At 40.4% G+C, this 16,519-nt stretch overlaps 1 protein-coding gene across 8 annotated transcripts in view; it reads left to right on the top strand.

The window, feature by feature from the left end:
• The first annotated feature begins 819 nt into the window (after nucleotides 1-819).
• The window catches only part of LOC124644398 (signal transducer and activator of transcription 5B), a 39,806-nt gene continuing 24,106 nt past the window's right edge, over nucleotides 820-16,519 (top strand). For 5 of the 8 annotated variants that reach the window (XM_047183716.1, XM_047183711.1, XM_047183712.1 and 2 more), the window contains exons 1-14: nucleotides 820-1,019; nucleotides 6,214-6,264; nucleotides 6,605-6,662; nucleotides 6,890-6,966; nucleotides 7,873-8,022; nucleotides 9,723-9,846; nucleotides 10,764-10,884; nucleotides 11,496-11,599; nucleotides 12,519-12,625; nucleotides 13,495-13,699; nucleotides 14,225-14,307; nucleotides 14,712-14,781; nucleotides 15,302-15,456; nucleotides 15,997-16,120. In XM_047183716.1, the coding sequence (XP_047039672.1) occupies nucleotides 6,612-6,662; nucleotides 6,890-6,966; nucleotides 7,873-8,022; nucleotides 9,723-9,846; nucleotides 10,764-10,884; nucleotides 11,496-11,599; nucleotides 12,519-12,625; nucleotides 13,495-13,699; nucleotides 14,225-14,307; nucleotides 14,712-14,781; nucleotides 15,302-15,456; nucleotides 15,997-16,120 (1,371 nt within the window). In that variant the 5' untranslated portion in view covers nucleotides 820-1,019; nucleotides 6,214-6,264; nucleotides 6,605-6,611. Of the gene's footprint in view, nucleotides 1,020-1,100; nucleotides 1,134-1,168; nucleotides 1,339-6,213; nucleotides 6,265-6,604; nucleotides 6,663-6,889; nucleotides 6,967-7,872; nucleotides 8,023-8,889; nucleotides 9,167-9,722; nucleotides 9,847-10,763; nucleotides 10,885-11,495; nucleotides 11,600-12,518; nucleotides 12,626-13,494; nucleotides 13,700-14,224; nucleotides 14,308-14,711; nucleotides 14,782-15,301; nucleotides 15,457-15,996; nucleotides 16,121-16,519 lie in introns of those variants that run through there. The other 3 variants (XM_047183715.1, XM_047183714.1, XM_047183719.1) reach the window with 3 other exon arrangements.

Below are 16,519 nucleotides of genomic sequence, written 5' to 3'. Positions count from 1 at the left end.
TACGAAGTGTGACAGCGATTCTTACGGTCACTTAAAATTGGGTTTTAAATATTACCGCGCAAAGGTTTCAATGAATCTATTTTTGAATACTTCGTTCTAAAATATTATGTGTTATTTTAAAATCGGCTTTTTTATATTAACAGCATAAAGTCTATGCATGATTTAGTACTTTTTAAAGTTAAAAGTTTGGCTTAAATTATTAACAAAAAATATTGCCCTGTGTTTTAACATGTATAACTTTTATATGTTTAAGCATTTCTGAACGTAGAATAAATAAAGACAGCTAGACAGTTTTCCTGGAAATGCCAACGTGAGTTGCTACTTTTTAACTTTTGCCTCTTTCTAGGTTATTTGTGGTAAAGTATTTATACTTATGCAATTAAAATATGGATCTTATTTTTTATTCGATTCTCTAATAGAAATCCATACAACCCAGAGATTTTTTAAGTTGTATTTAGCAGTTCTGGGATGATATTTTAATTAATCGGATTCGCGCAAAATTACGTCGTTTTAATATCTTCAACTAAATTACTATCAGAAAACAACAATTTAAATAAAAGATAAAGCTATCAATTTTTTGTATGGCTATTTAAATTTTGAAATCTGTATATTTCAATAACATTACCAAATTGTGCGATTATGAGAACTGTATTTTTAATACAACAGTTCAATTGTAGATAAAGAAACAGTCAAATCTATACGGCAAAAATGTTATACAATCAATTTCTTGATTTTATCTCCATCATGATGATTACGTAACAACAAATAACTGGGGAGTTAAGTTTTACTATACTGGTATCATTAGAGCTGTCATTCAACCTTGCGCGGGTAGCGGGGCGGTATGTTTTTGCACGAGTTTCCTTGAAGTTCACTTTTTTATCAACGCGTTTTTGTCTCTCTCACGCTAAAACCGGTGTGCAAATCTACACAAAAATAATGTTAAACAACCTCTAAAGCGTGCTGTGACGACAAAACTATCATAAAAGTGTTAAATCAAGAGATATTTCGAAAAAGGAAACGTAAGTATGACTAAAATTAAAATTTTGTTTGAGTGTGTGTAGCGTTGTGTATCATGTATTCGTTGGTTGTGTGCGTCAAAATTTCTCGGAATTAGCTCGAGGCGTTCAATACAGGTAAATTGTCGGGTCAAACCACCCTGGAATTGCATAGATCGTGTAAAAAGTTGTTAATACCGCTGGCATTTCGGAAAGGTGGCCCGTGCCTAGTTTTTATTAGATCTTAAAAGTGCAAGTTGTCATTTTACGCAGTTGACAACTGTTGGATCGCGAAAAAGTTTTACCAAAGTGAATTTTGTGTGAAAAATGTTCTATTAAAGAGGTAATTTGTATCACTTATATTTCTAAGTTATAGCTAGATATATTAATGATATTATATGCACTTTTCTATGTCATAGTTATTCAGGGCAAATAAAAAAATTGGCTACTAAGCAACAGTTTGAAATGTAAAATTCTGCTTTTAATTTTGATGAGTAAGCTTGTTGTTATTTTAAAATTTATTTCTTTGTCTTATAATAGTTTTAAAATATTAATTTCATACATGAACTGCCTGTATGCCTCATAATTTATTTTAATATGGTACAGTATTTCTTTGTTCTTGCTGAACATCTTTGGTAGTCGTTACGGGTAGTCAGAAGACAGTGCGGACAGTGCGTCTGACACCTGTCTAACCAAGGAGTATTGGGTTGCTCAGATGACTGGGTTGAGGTGGTCAGATAGGCAGTCGCTCCTTGTATAACATTGGTACTCGACTGCATTGGGTTAGACTGGAAGCCGATCCCAACATAGTTGGGAAAAGGCTTGGGCGATGATGATGATATTTCTTTGTTCTTAGGTATAAGTGTTACATACTTATATCCATGTTTAATAAGGATATGAGGCTCATCTCTCTCCGATGGTGTCGGATTGTCATCCCAACACGCTATGAGAGTGAAGGAATAGTGAGTGCACCTGTGTCCAAGCGGATGTGCGGACACTATAATATGTCCTGCGCACCTGGCTGATCTCATTGGTGAACATTTGCCATTGCTGGTAATTGGTGCATTCTCAATTCTTTTTGTTATAGTCCAATGGGATGGCAATCCGACACCACCGGAGAGAGATCACAAGCAGGACCTACATTATCATGCAGTCCGATGCACGGGTGTGGCTATCACCAACTGCCAGACACCGGGCTGCTTTGTGAAACGTCCTCACACCTACAAAGCAGTTTCAAAAAAAAAGTCGTGGTGGCCTAGTGGGCAAAGAACCAACCTCTCGAGTATGAGGGCGCGGGTTCGATGACTGTGTTTCGGATGGCACGTTAAACTGTAGGTCCCGGCTGTCATTGAACATTGTTGGCAGTCGTTACGGGTAGTCAGAAGCCAGTAAGTCTGACACCAGTCTAACCAAGGGGTATCGGGTTGCCCGGGTAACTGGGTTGAGGAGGTCAGATAGGCAGTCGCTTCTTGTAAAGCACTGGTACTCAGCTGAATCCGGTTAGACTGGAAGCCGACCCCAACATAGTTTGGGAAAAAGGCTCCGAGGATGATGACCTACAAAGCAGTTTCAGTTTTTAGTAAATACTTTCGCTTGGTTTCACCCTCTTCCCAGGGAAACTTATTCTTTTATCTATATATACATACTAGCTTTCGCCAGCGGCTTCGCCCGCGTGGTGTGTTGATAAAAAGTAGCCTATGTGTTAATCCAGGGTGTCACCTATCTACATACCAAATTTCAATCAAATCGGTCCAGCCGTTTTTGCGTGATTGAATAACAAACATACATCCATACATTCTCACAAACTTTCACATTTATAATATAAGTAGGATAAAAGAAAGTCTTGTTACTTACACATTTTATAACTCAAGAATTTCTGAACCACTTAATCTGAAAATTAGGGAGGGGAGGTACCTTAGACCGGGGAGAAGGACAAAGGACGGTTTTTGTACAGTCAACTTCAGGTCAGTGGTAACAGTTTTATAGAAAAATCGTACTTTTACTATTGGGTTAACGTGCATGACAGTTACCACTCATCTGCTGTGTACCGTACCATTCAGGACGCGGGTGAAACCGCGGGCAGAAGCTGGTAACAGATGGTGTAGCTTCATAACAGAGAAAGAGTTATCCAAATGGGTTCAGAAGTTCCAGAGCCTATTCAATTTAAACAAACAAACAATCATCCTCCTTTTTATATATTAGTACTAGCTTTTGCCCGCGGCTTCGCTCCCGTCAACTGACTTCTCTACTTTACCCTATTTTTTTTCATAAGAACCTTCTCCTGACAATAACAAACACAACAAAAAAAGAATTAGCCAAATTGGTCCAGGCGTTGTTGAGTTATGCGCTTACCAACACATTTTGCGATTCATTTTTATATCATAGATAAAATACAACAAAGTGCAACTGTTCTTACACATCATTATCTAATCATTGTTGAATTAGATATAATCAATGAGTTTTGTATATCAAATATGATAACTTGACCCGCCCTGATTTTGAGCTCGCCCTAATTTTTCAACATCATTTTATCTGCTACTTCCGGTTAGACTGGAAGCCGACCCCAACATAGTTGGGAAAAAGGAGGATTGGAGGATGATGATTTTACCTGCGTCCCGGTTGCACAACTACCTGAACCTGGATAAAATGCTATATTACTGCTAAGTTTTTAAAAAATTCAATTGATAGTTTTTACATGTGAGAAGAAGGGGTATTGGGTTGCCCGGGTAACTGGGTTGAGGAGGTCAGATAGGGCAGTCGCTCCTTGTAAAAACACTGGTACTCAGCTACATCCGGTTAGACTGGAAGCCGACCCCAACATAGTTGGAAAAAAGGCTCAGAGGATGATGACATTTGAGAGGAAGAAACATCCATACACACAAACTTACGCAAACATCTAGTGCTCAACTGATTTGTGATTTCATCAGTGGCAGATTAACCATAATATCAACATTAGCTTCTGCCAGCGGTTTCACCCGCATCCTGTGGGAACCTCTGCCTTCAAATTGGACCAGTACTTCCTGAGATTAGTGCGTTCCAACAAACTCTTCAGCTTTATAATATTAGTATAGATTAGCAACTGCTAACTTGTAAGAACTGGGGTCCCTATGTAGCCAAACTGAATTTCCAACCCAATGACTCTTAGTATGGCTGGTTGTCAAGCTTACTGACTACCCGTAACGACTGCCAAAGATGTTCAAATGACAGCCGGGACCCACCAATTTAACGTCCCTTCCGAAACACGGAGGAACTCGTCATGACAAGATGGTCAGGCAACCATGGTCTGACAGTGCCAAGCGTTGCTTAACCTTATGATAGATCAACCTGTGCGGCTGTTACTGAGCAATTAGCTGAAGTTAGAATCTATACAGATAGCCAATAAAAACTATAATAGTTATAAATCTTAGAGCATTGAACAAACTGGAACCGCCCTGATCACAAATGTGCCAATTTGATGTCGAGAGATGAGGCAATGCAACTAATACTGTAAGCTCACTCATGCATTTTCGATCACATCGTTTCGCACGCACACTATTTACAAACAGAAGCATAAAATTAACGCACACATGTTCGTGTTTGAAATCGTGGTGGCACAGTGGGTAATCGTTTGTCCACACGATACAGACTTTAATTTGAAGTATGATGGTGGGTTCAAACGATACCAACTTCACGCAGGATTTCCTAGAATTGCGTCGTAAATTTGGTGCTTACAAAAATCTGGATTATAGAAAAGTCTGCACAAATATCTTGTCATCATATTTTGTGGTCTCCGATGCACATTGTGAATCGATCACTAACTTCCAGGCTACGGGCTGTTTTTGTGAAAATTCCTAAAACTTTTAAAGCGACTTTTGCCCGACCCGGGAATCGAACCCGAGACCTCGTGCTCAGCAGCCGCGCTATGCGACAACTAGACCAACGAGGCGGTTCCATCTAGTTAGATGCTCTTAGATATTGATAGATAAAAATGTATAATTCAACAAGTATCTTATTGCATTTAATTTGCATTCAAATGCGCAGTTTGTACATTTATAAATCTCAGTTATTATGCTTCAATGGATAGGAGAACTAATAAGAATTTTAAATTATTGTCCGGTACATATCTATACTAATATTATAAAGCTGAAGAGTTTGTTTGTTTGTTTGAACGCGCTAATCTCAGGAACTACTGGTCCGATTTGAAAATTTATTTCAGTGTTAGATAGCCCATTTATCGAGGAAGGCTATAGGCTACTTTTTATCCCGGTACGGGAAGTAGTTCCCACGGGATGCGGGTGAAACCGCTGGCAGAAGCTAGTAATGTAATATAATGTTAGTTGTGGTGGCCTAGTGGGTAAAGAATCAACCTCTCAAGTCTGGCTGTATGGGTACTATTCCAGGTCAGGCAAGTACCAATGCAACTTTTCTAAGTTTGTATATAAGTACTTTTTAAGTACATATATCTTGGTCACCATTGACCGTGTTTCGGATGGCACGTTAAACTGTAGGTCCCGGCTGTCATTGAACATCCTTGGCAGTCGTTAGGCCTCTGCCTCGAATTTTGCGGGCAGCGGGGCGGCGGCGGCGGCGGCGCGGGAGCGGCAGGATCTTACGCGTATAATCAAATGGAACGGCCCTCGAATACAGCGGCGCGGGAGCGGCGCGGCGGCGGGCAACGAGCGGTGCGCTCCAGTCAAGCGGTGACCGCCCGCGTTGGGCGTTTGCATTGTAGGCATAATGTTATACATTTTTTTTTGTGACGTATCAAAATGTCTTCGGACGTGCAAGAGCTAATTATTTCGGCCATCTTTGAGAGGACACCCATATGGAACAGCAAACACAACAGAACACAACACTACACTGCTATAGCGCCGCGCGATCTGCCCGCTAGTTTCGAGAACAGGTATGCGTTGCCCGCCCCGCTCCCGCGCCGCCGCCGCTGCCGCCCCGCTGCCCGCAAAATTCGAGGCAGAGGCCTTACGGGTAGTCAGAAGCCAGTAAGTCTGATAACCAGTCTTGTCAAGGGTTGCTCGGGTAACTGGGTTGAGGAGGACAGATAGGCGGTCGCTCCTTGTGGTACACTGGTACTCAGCTGCATCCGGTTAGTCTGGAAGCCGACCCCAACATAGTTGGGAAAAGGCTACTTCCGAGCTTCTAGTGACAATTATGTGTAAAAGAGGTATTTTATTTGTGTTCCCAAAAATAACCTTCTGATAGTATTTTTGTTTTTTTATTACAGATAACAAATTGAGACGAGCTATTGTTATCAACGAGCGAATTAATATAATTGGTGAGATATATTTTTGACGTTTTTTAAAACTAACTAGCTGTTTTTCCGCGGTTTCGCCCGTGTCCTAGGGTACTTTTGCCCGTATCCGGATAAAATACAGCCTATGTTACTCGGGAAGAGTGTAGCGCCCCAACAGTGAAAGAATTTTTCAATCCGTTTCAGTAGTTTCGGAGTACAAAGAAACAAAAAAATGTTTCATTTTTATTATTTGGTATAGTTACAGATAATTCTGCCAAGTTTCATCAAAATCCATCCAATAATTTTGCGTGAAAGACAAACAAACATGCGTACAAACTTTTCTATTTATAATATTATTCTTATTAAGGTTTTTTTATTTCAGAGCCAAAATGTCTCTCTGGGCAAGAGCTCAGCAGTTACCCCCTGAAAGTCTTCAGAAGGTAAGGTTTTAGCTTTATAGTTCTTTCTAGTTTTGCACCCAAAGGATAAAACGGGACCCAATTACTAAGACTTCTCTGTCCGTCTGTCACCAGGCTGTATCTCACGCACCTTGATAGACAGTTGACATTTTCACAGATGATGTATTTCTGTTGCCGCTAACTAACTAGTTAACTAACAATAGTTCTTGTGAATAAATTATTGTTAATAGTGGGTATTTTGTGCTCAGGTCCGGACAATCTATGGGGATCATTTCCCCATAGAAGTGCGCCATTGCTTGGCGCCATGGATTGAGAGCAGAATATGGTAAGTATATAATTTTTATATTAATCGATCGACACGTCCCATGAGAACTACTTTGCGCACCCATATAAAAAGTTATCTATTGTCTTAATTGATAAATGGGCTAGTTTACACTGAAACACTATTTCAAATCGTTCCTGTGGTTTAAACAAGGAAAGAAACAAGCAATTTTTAGCTTATAATATTTAGAAGGGCTGGCCTCTTTGGCTACCTGATACCCCTTGGTACCCCATCAATTTTAGGTGCCTTTTGAAACACGGAGGAACTCGTCATAAGATGACAATCGCGTCACGGATTGCTCAACTTTATGAAATATCGACCCATGAAGCTGTCACTAAGCCACGAGCTATACAAAACTGACTAGTACTCGCATAGCGAGATTGCTGTTCATGATTTTTTTGATGTTATATGATCAAATGACTCCTCCCGCTGTGGTTGCGTCAGACTCTTACTGAATAAACCCCGCCATGTTCCTTCTTAAGCCCATTATGTACCAGCGCCGCGGTAACTTGCGCAGCACAATAAATTATTTGACTTTGACTCCTCCCTCCCGTCATCCACCAGGAGCTCATGCAGACTCCGCTGTCTCTTGACCAATTTTTCAGCGAAATCGGTTCAGCAGTTCTTTTATGAAATTGGAGACATATTTGTTTGCTTGAATATTATAATCTCTAAGATACTGAAACTAGTTGTGCTTTAAAAACGTTTTTTTGGAGGCTTCAAAAGTTTCTAGTGAAACATTGTTGATAGGATGACCTGGCAGCAGACTACACCAATGCCCCCCCCCCCCCCCCCCCCCTTCAAATTACATAATGAAGATTATGTAAAAAGTTATTTGTAATTAATTAAACATTATATTTCCCTAAAAAATTAGTGGACAGAAGAATCATACCAATATTTAATCCCCAGGACTGCAGAGCCAGAAGAGCAGCAGCGATTCTTCGTAGACGAGCTGGTGCAGGAGATACAAGCTCACGCCGACCTGATGCTGTCTCCCGACATGTTCGTCACCAAGATGAAACTCCTGGATGCAGCCAAGAACTTCCATATGCAGTACAGGTTAGTTTTGAGGAGTTTGGAGTATATTCTTCCATAAAGTAGTCCTTAGTCTGAAAGTTGGTGGTTGATACACCCGTGCATCGGAGAGCACGTTACTATCCTGCTTGTGATCTCTCTCCGGTGGTGTCGGATTGTCGTCCCATCGCGCTATGAGAGTGAAGGAATAGTGAGTGCACCTGTGCCCAAGCAAATGTGCGTGCACTATAATATGTCCTGCGCAGCTGGCTGATCTCCTTACATGAGAACAGCCGCCGTAGCTGAAATGGCCTTAGACGCTGTTGTAGTTTCACCATGTCCGTCCGTCCGTCGTCGCTTAATCTCAGTGATATAAGCTCATGCTGACCTGATGCTGTCTCCCGATATGTTCGTCATCAAGATGAAACTCCTGGATGCAGCCAGGAACTTCCATATGCAGTACAGGTTCGTAAGAGATTGATAAAAAGTAGTCTAAGTAGTCTTTTGAGGTGTTTGCGGAAATTAGGTGGTAGGAAACTAGCTTCAGTCCGCGTGGTGTCTTGATAAAAATAGTCTAATTATGTGTAAATCCAGGGTATCATCTATTTATTTATTTATTTAATAGTTCATGTACACAGATACACACACAGAATATAGAAAAGAAGAAAGATAGAACACATATCTATCTACTTACGAAGTGAAAACCAAATCGTTACAGCCGTTTTTTCGTAAAAGAAGAACAAACGTACAACCAGGCATTCTCACAAAGTTTCACATTTATAATGGTAGTAGGATGGTAAGATAGTAGGATTAGTGGGATAGTGGCATTAGTAGGATTAGTAGGATAGTAGGATTAGTGGGATAGTAGGATTGGTAGGATAGTGGCATTAGTAGGATAGAAGGATTAGTAGGATAGTAGGATTAGTGGGATAGTGGCATTAGTAGGATAGTAGGATTAGTAGGATAGTAGGATTAGTAGGATAGTGGCATTAGTAGGATTAGTAGGATAGTGGCATTAGTAGGATAGTAAAATAAAAAAAAAACAAAATAGGATAGTAGAGTTAGTGGGATAGCAGGATACTAGTGGGATAGTAGGATAAGCTCATGCAGACCTGATGCTGTCTCCCGACATGTTTGTCACCAAGATGAAACTCCTGGATGCAGCCAGGAACTTCCATATGCAGTACAGGTTGGTTGGACAATAAGGAATTAGTCCGTCTTAGCGTTACAGCCTTTGTATCGTCCCACTGCTGGGCTGCGGCCTCCTCTCACACGGAGAAGGATTGAGCGTTAATCACCACGCTTGCTCAATGCGGGTTGGTGATATATCCATAGGTCTTTTAGATAACCCTAAACTAATGGGTACGTATTTTTCCTTTTCTCTCACAAACAAATAACATCGAAGATACAACATGTTTTAATTTTGTGTTACGTCAATTTTGAGTACAAATACATAGACGTGACGTCACAAACTCCTTCCCCAATGATATGTTTTAGTGAGTTTTTTTGTGTTTTGTTAAAATAAAAAAAATGCGTTTCCAAAATTTTTTTATTTTTTAACTTAGCTCGGTGGTGGTTATGGTGAAAATGTGTACACTATATCCTATTCAACGAGCCGTGAGCCAAAAGGTAAACAAAGCCGACCGATGACAAAACGTCACATTTTAATGTAAAATGTTCGCAGTATCTTTAGTCTACAATTTAGTAGTTGGTTAATAAATAACATGTCTGCCTGTCTCTCACAGCCACGCACCCCACGAACTGTATGCCTACATGCGACGCTCCTTAGCTCTGGAGATGGATGTGATTCAAAACGCTATGGGCACACCATATGTAGCCCAGCCGCAAACCGAGAGAAAATATAGTGAGGTAAGTATTTATTTATATCGGGTGTGTCGTACCTTCACATTAAATCCTAGCACATACAGGAATGAATTTTATCCAGTGCGCAAACTTTGTCAACTTATAGTTAAATAAATTTATAGATACGTATATTTTTATTTTGTTGTGTTTTGGTACAATAAGAAAGATGTTTATTCTGTAACCGATTGTGTCGCAGTCGTCATAGTAGGCACGGCGGCAACGCGAAACCGGTTTACTGACGCGAGCGCTGCTCCAAGCGCGTAAGAATAGTTAGTATCCATATTTTGCTGATTTTAGGGCGAATAAAAAATGAAAAATAAAAATACTGATGATGCAGATATGTTCTGTTAATGATTGGACCACCAGGTTTTTTTTTTGCATTGCTTAAAATTCATTATGCGATGTATGATATTCTATGGCGAATTGTAAAAAAATAACCTAATCCATTCTGTGGTTTAGCCACAGGAGTCATTTTTCGTTTTCATAATTGACAACATCATGTGTAAAGCAGAGATAAAGTTAGGAGTATCGAATGTTTAGATCAGTTGACAGCTGTCAGTTTTCACGGGAGAATTTCTGTTGTTTGTAATAACTGACTTCTTATATGGTGTTTTAATTTGGGAGTTTTTAGGGTACAAACAAAAAATAGTTTTCTCTTTATCGCGTTAGTATAAGTAAAGTTGTCGGCACGAATCTTGAGCTCTGACCTTCACCTGCGCAGAAGTAATTTATTGGGTCCCTTTTGTGGTATGAAGTGAAGCGCGGGGGCGGCGGTAAAGCGGTGATTGGCCCGCAGTGCATCGCGTCATAGCCGTCACTCGGGATTGGTTCTTTGCTAATAAATCACTTCTGCGCAGATGTAGGTCAGAGCTCAAGATTCGTGCCGATAACTATATCAAGATTAATATTAATATTTTTTCTAGCTCATCACGGGTTTACAAACGGTCAGACAGAAAGTGAACATGGTCGGTGAAGAGATCAGAAGCCTGCAAGCCAATATCGAGTCCTTCTCGCTGCAGTACCATGAGTGCTTGAAGAATAAAGGTAAGAACCTAGATTCTGACGTGGTCTGACTATGTTTTTAGTGGTTTATTTGATCGTTATAATGAGTGCTTCAAGGATGAAGGTTAGAACTTAGGTTCTGACAGAGTCTGACTATATTTTTATTGGTTAATTTCTGTAGTATCAACAGTGTTTGAAGATTAGAGGTGAAAAGTGGAAAGTTAAAGTTGTCAAAGAGTAGGTGCTGACACAGTGTAACTCTTTTTATTGCAGTTATTCTATTATTATTTTATTGGTTTACCAAAATTTTTTACCATCTCCCGAGCCTTTCCCAGCTATGTTGGGATCGGCTTCCAGTCTAACCTGATGAAGCGGAGTACCAGTGTTTTACAAGGAGCGACTGCCTATCTGACCTCCTCAACCCAGTTACCCGGGCAACCCGATACCCCTTGGTTAGACTGACGTCAGAATTACTGGCTTCTGACTACCCTCAGGATGTACTTAGAAAGTACATACAAAGTTAGAAAAGTTGCATTGGTACTTGCCTCACCTGGAATCGAACACACTCATCCTCGGGAGGATGGTTCTTTACCCACTAGGCCACCACATCTTTCACTAATTACCAGTCACCCTTTTTATCATTTATTTACCAGGCCACATGAACTACCTACAACAGTCTATGACGAATGAGCGCCGCGACTTAGTCGCCTGTCTGCGCGTGCAAATCGAAGAGACGGAGAGAAAACTCAATGCGTTGGTAAGTAAATAAAGTTATCATCATCATCCTCCTGCCCCTATCCCAATTTTATTTGAGGGTCATCGCAGCATGTTTTCTCTTTTCATCTTCTATCTGCTGTCATCTCATAAGTACTTTTCTACCCATGTCAATTTTCACACAAAGGCTTCTGTGGTCATTCCCTTCCACTACATTTATACTCATCACCTTCCTCATAACATGATCCTCATTCCTTTACATCACATGCCCATACCGTGACAGCCGATTTCCACATAGCTTTAAAAGTAAATATAATAAATTATTACATCCTCTATATTGCTGGGAAATTTGTGAAACGTGAACTGATAATAATAATAATGGCGTCCACGGCCGATTTCGGCCACGGCGGCTGTTCTCATCTAAGGAGATCAGCCAGCTGCGCAGGACATATTATAGTGCACGAGCATTTGCGCAGACACAGGTGCACTCACTATTCCTTTACTCTCATAGCCCGATGGGACGGCAATCCGACACGACCGGAGAGAGATCAGGCGCAGGACCGACATTTACGTGCTCTCCGATGTACGGGTGAATCAATCACCAACTTCGAGACTACGGGCTGCTTTGTGAAAGTTTAAGAAAACCCACAAAGCGATTTCGGCCCGACCCGGGAATCGAACCCGAGACCTCTGGCACAGCAGCCGCGCTTGCGACCACTAGACCAACGAGGCAGTCACTGATACGTCGGACGGTCGGAACTATTTGTTTAAATGTCAAGTTTTATCAAAATCAATCTGGTACTTCTACCGTGAATGAGTAATAAGCTAGCATACCCTCCTACATATATTCTTACAAACTTCCGCATTTATAATATTTATAAATTATTTTTGAGTTATAATTTATTAATAAATTATTTTGAGACCTATCTCTGCAAAATGCTAAACATACCTATTTACTCCAGGTGGCTCAAATCAGCCAATCCCAGATGGAGCTGGTAGACCACATGAAGGAGAACATTGCTAACTTGCGTCAGCTGCAGAGCCAGGTCTTGGATGAAGAGCTTATCAAGTAAGTCCTCCCCCCCCATATAGCTTACCCACGGAAGTCGGAAAGATAGCGGAGATGCCATAAGGAAGCTAAGACAGGCGCTTTCTTTTAGGTCAAATACTTACAAATCAAATCAAATCCATTTATTGTTTGTCACAGGTAAAATATTGTTCTTACAAGTTTCATTGTTGTATCACTGTAAAATACCCATAGGGGTGTACAATATTTATTAATAATAGTAAATATAGTTAGATACATTATTGTTGTTGTTCACACATTCATAATTATTACAATTTACATTAGGTAGATAGTATGGTACGATGGGCATGACCAAAACGACCAGTTACTAGCGAACTAACGATGCGTTCGCGTTCTTTGAGACATCTGTTAACGGTTTTAGGCGATTTTCTGTTGTGGCTACTTCGCTAGTTATTTTGTTCTCCATGGTCCCACCCCTCTTATAGCTTAGGTAACTTAAGCCTTTTTTTTGGGAAATCATCAAATGACCCGTCCCACTGTGTGTGCAGCGCTCGGGAGTGTCAGACTCTTACTGACTAAACCCCACCATGGTCCTTCTTAAGCCCTTTATGTACCAGCGCCGCGGTAAGTCGTAATGACAAAGTCAGCTATCCACGTTCCGACCGCGATTCTTAACTTCAATCGACCAGTGGGGCTGTTACTTAGCCGGAATTGCTCAAAATAACTTCAAGCTACAATCAGCTTCCGAGTCTTTCTCCGAAGTCGGCTTCCAGTCTAAACTGATGCAGCTGAGTACCAGTGTTTTACAAGGAGCGACTGCCTATCTAACCTCCTCAACCCAGTTACCCGGGCAACCTAATACCCCTTGTGATCTTGTGAAACACTATAACTTAAATATTATTTATTCCTAGATGGAAACGCGAACAACAACTTAGCGGCAACGGCGTACCCATGCAGTCCAACTTAAACACCATACAAGAATGGTGCGAACTGCTAGCCGACCTGATCTGGACGAGTCGGCAGCAAGTGAACAATGTCGCCCGCATCAATACTAAGACTATCGTGGAGTTGCGACAGCCGCATCTCGCTGAGATGCTCGACGAGATGAGCAAGCAGGTGAGTTCGGACGAGTTGGCCCGGACGAGATGGTGTGGGCAAGTTGGTGTGGACGAGTTGGTGCGGACGAGTTTGTCCGGACGAGTTTGGTCCGGGCGAGTTGGTGAATTGGTGAGGTGGTAATTGTGAGAGTGTGTGAGTGGTGCTAAACTGTCCGTGGGAGTTGGAAAACTCCAGTGAGTGAGGCAGTTGGTAAGTGACAGTGAGTGAGTTGGCAAGAGTGGGAGACTGTAAGTGTGAGTGGTTGACTTGTTATGTGTTGGTAAATGAGTCGAGAGTGTGAGTTGGTTATTTAGGTCAGTGTGTTAAAGTTCAAAATTGAAAATGAGTACATAAATATCAAAAGGCATGTATTAACTGACAGACGACCTTATAAAGGTCGCCAGAAGACACTGGATGCAGGTCGCCTCCAACAGGTATCTGTGGAGATCTAAGGGGGAGGCCTATGTTCAGCAGTGGACGTCCGCCGGCTGAGATGATGATGATGATGATGATGATGTATTAACTTATTTATTTTTGTTACAGGTTACCGGATTGCTGTCCACTCTGGTTACTTCTACCTTCGTGATCGAGAAGCAACCGCCGCAGGTTATGAAGACCAACACACGGTAAGTTGAAACTTGCTGGAAAAAATATTGGGTCATTGTTTTTAATACAAATGCAAATTTAATTTTTCAGAATTTATTGTTGTATTTGTGGTAAATATTTTTTAGGGTTAGATTTACAAAATATTTTTTTTTTGACAGGATTTTCGATCTCACTTTTATAACTAACCATTATGATAGTGTCTTCCATTACATACTGTTACTGTCACCTGTGTTAGTTAGGATTAATAACAGAAATCAAAGTTTTTTATTTATTTAGCAGATTCGATTATTTTCCTTAAGATTTTTAAATCTTATTTACTACACTTTTCCTAAGACCCTAAAAATATGCCTACTTTTAAAAGATACAAACGTCCCAATCAAGGACCTCCTTTTTACGAAGTCGGTTAATATTTACTTTATTTCAGCTTCACGGCTACGGTCCGTTTGCTGGTTGGGGGTCAGCTGAACGTTTACATGACGCCTCCTCGAGTCAGCGTGAGTATGATACTCTTTATTTGCCTAGCCGCTTCCTAATATGTTGGGGTCGGCTTCCAGTCTAACCGGATGTCGTTGAGTACCAGTGTGTTATAGAGTGAATGCCTATCTGATCTCCTCAACCCAGTTACATGGCTCACCTGATAACATGTAACATGTAATATGTAACATGTCAGACTTACTGGCTTCTTACTACCCTTAGCGACTGCAAAGGATGTTCAATGACAGCCGGGACGTACAGTTTAAAGTGCCCTCCGAAACAAAGTCATTGGTGTCCTAGATATACTTAGAAATACATACAAACTTAAAATAGTTGCATTGATAACTTGCCTGACCTGGAATTGAACCCATACTCATACTTTACAGGTTGGTATCTTCCGAAACACGGAAGATCTCGTCAGATGATAAGATGGTTACATTAACGAGTTAGACTGGAAGTCAACCCCAACATACGTAGTTAACATAATATTTTAACGTTAAATACATATTTATATTTTAACTTAAATGTTTTTTGTTTCAGGTCGTAATAATATCCGAACAACAAGCCCAGCTTCTCCTAAAAAGTGAGACCCAAGCCGGCAAGGGCAAGCAGCCTGTTGAATGTGGTGATATTCTCAACAACACCGGCACTATGGAGTACCAGCCGACCAGCCGCCAGCTCAGCGTGAGCTTCCGGTGAGTTTTGATGAAGTGGTGATTTTTTGATGAAGTGGTGATTAGTGAAAATTTGGTGGGAAAGTGATTTTGGGGTTTGGAGGTTGATTTTAGTGGGTTTGGGTGTGTTTTGATGAGTTTAATGAAGTGGTGATTACTGACATTTGGGTGGTTAGGGACCGGGGGTGTGGTTTTTGAGTTGAAGGGTTAGTTTGCAGATGCGTAAGGTGTGCTGTGATGAGTTTGATGAAGTGGTGATTAGTAAAATTTTGATGTACAGCATATGGGAAAGTTTTGTAAGCATTACTTAGTTGTGTTTGCTATGTTCGGATGGAATTTGATGAGTTTGATAAATTGGTGATTTCGGGGGTTAGTGAAATTAATCTTTTTTAAGGTCAACAGCACACAACAGCAGTTAAAATGTTCTTTTGATGACGTAGCGATTGTGGTTATTATTAAAATATCGAACAAAATTCGATGTATGCATTTTCGCCATATAATTTTAGTTACAAACATCAATTTTGACGATACGGTGATTAAGCTTTGTCTTTCCTTTACCAGTAACATGCAACTGCGTAAGATCAAACGTGCCGAAAAGAAAGGCACTGAAAGCGTGATGGATGAGAAGCTTACTCTGCTCTTCCAATCTCAGTTCAACGTTGGAGGAGGAGAACTGGTGTTCCAAGTAAGTGGTGATTAATAAATCTTTATCTTTATTGAAGGAACTATCGATAACTTCCTGCAACCGGATAGACAGAGCTATGTACCTACTTTCGCGTTAAAAACTAGTGTACTGATTTATTTTTTTATTTAAATTAAAAATTTTCACATTAAATAAATAAATAAAATTTATTAAAAATAATGTTTACAAAAAAGAACACTAATCCAACAGAAACAAGTTTTCCTATTACAAGGATGATACAATTAATGTGCTTACAAATATACTAGAACTAGAATATGAATAACGATAGATTCGGAAAATGCATTATTTGATAGTGGACCGCCCGAACTAGGTTTCATTTAAACCTGTGTTTCAGGTCATCACTTACGATCCAGTTTCGTTATGGCAGAAAGTTTTAGTTAA

Source organism: Helicoverpa zea, chromosome 30, assembly GCF_022581195.2.
Source record: "Helicoverpa zea isolate HzStark_Cry1AcR chromosome 30, ilHelZeax1.1, whole genome shotgun sequence".
Taxonomy (NCBI): domain Eukaryota; kingdom Metazoa; phylum Arthropoda; class Insecta; order Lepidoptera; family Noctuidae; genus Helicoverpa; species Helicoverpa zea.
Note: the sequence above shows the minus strand (reverse complement) of the source record. Positions and strands in the feature narration are given on the sequence as shown.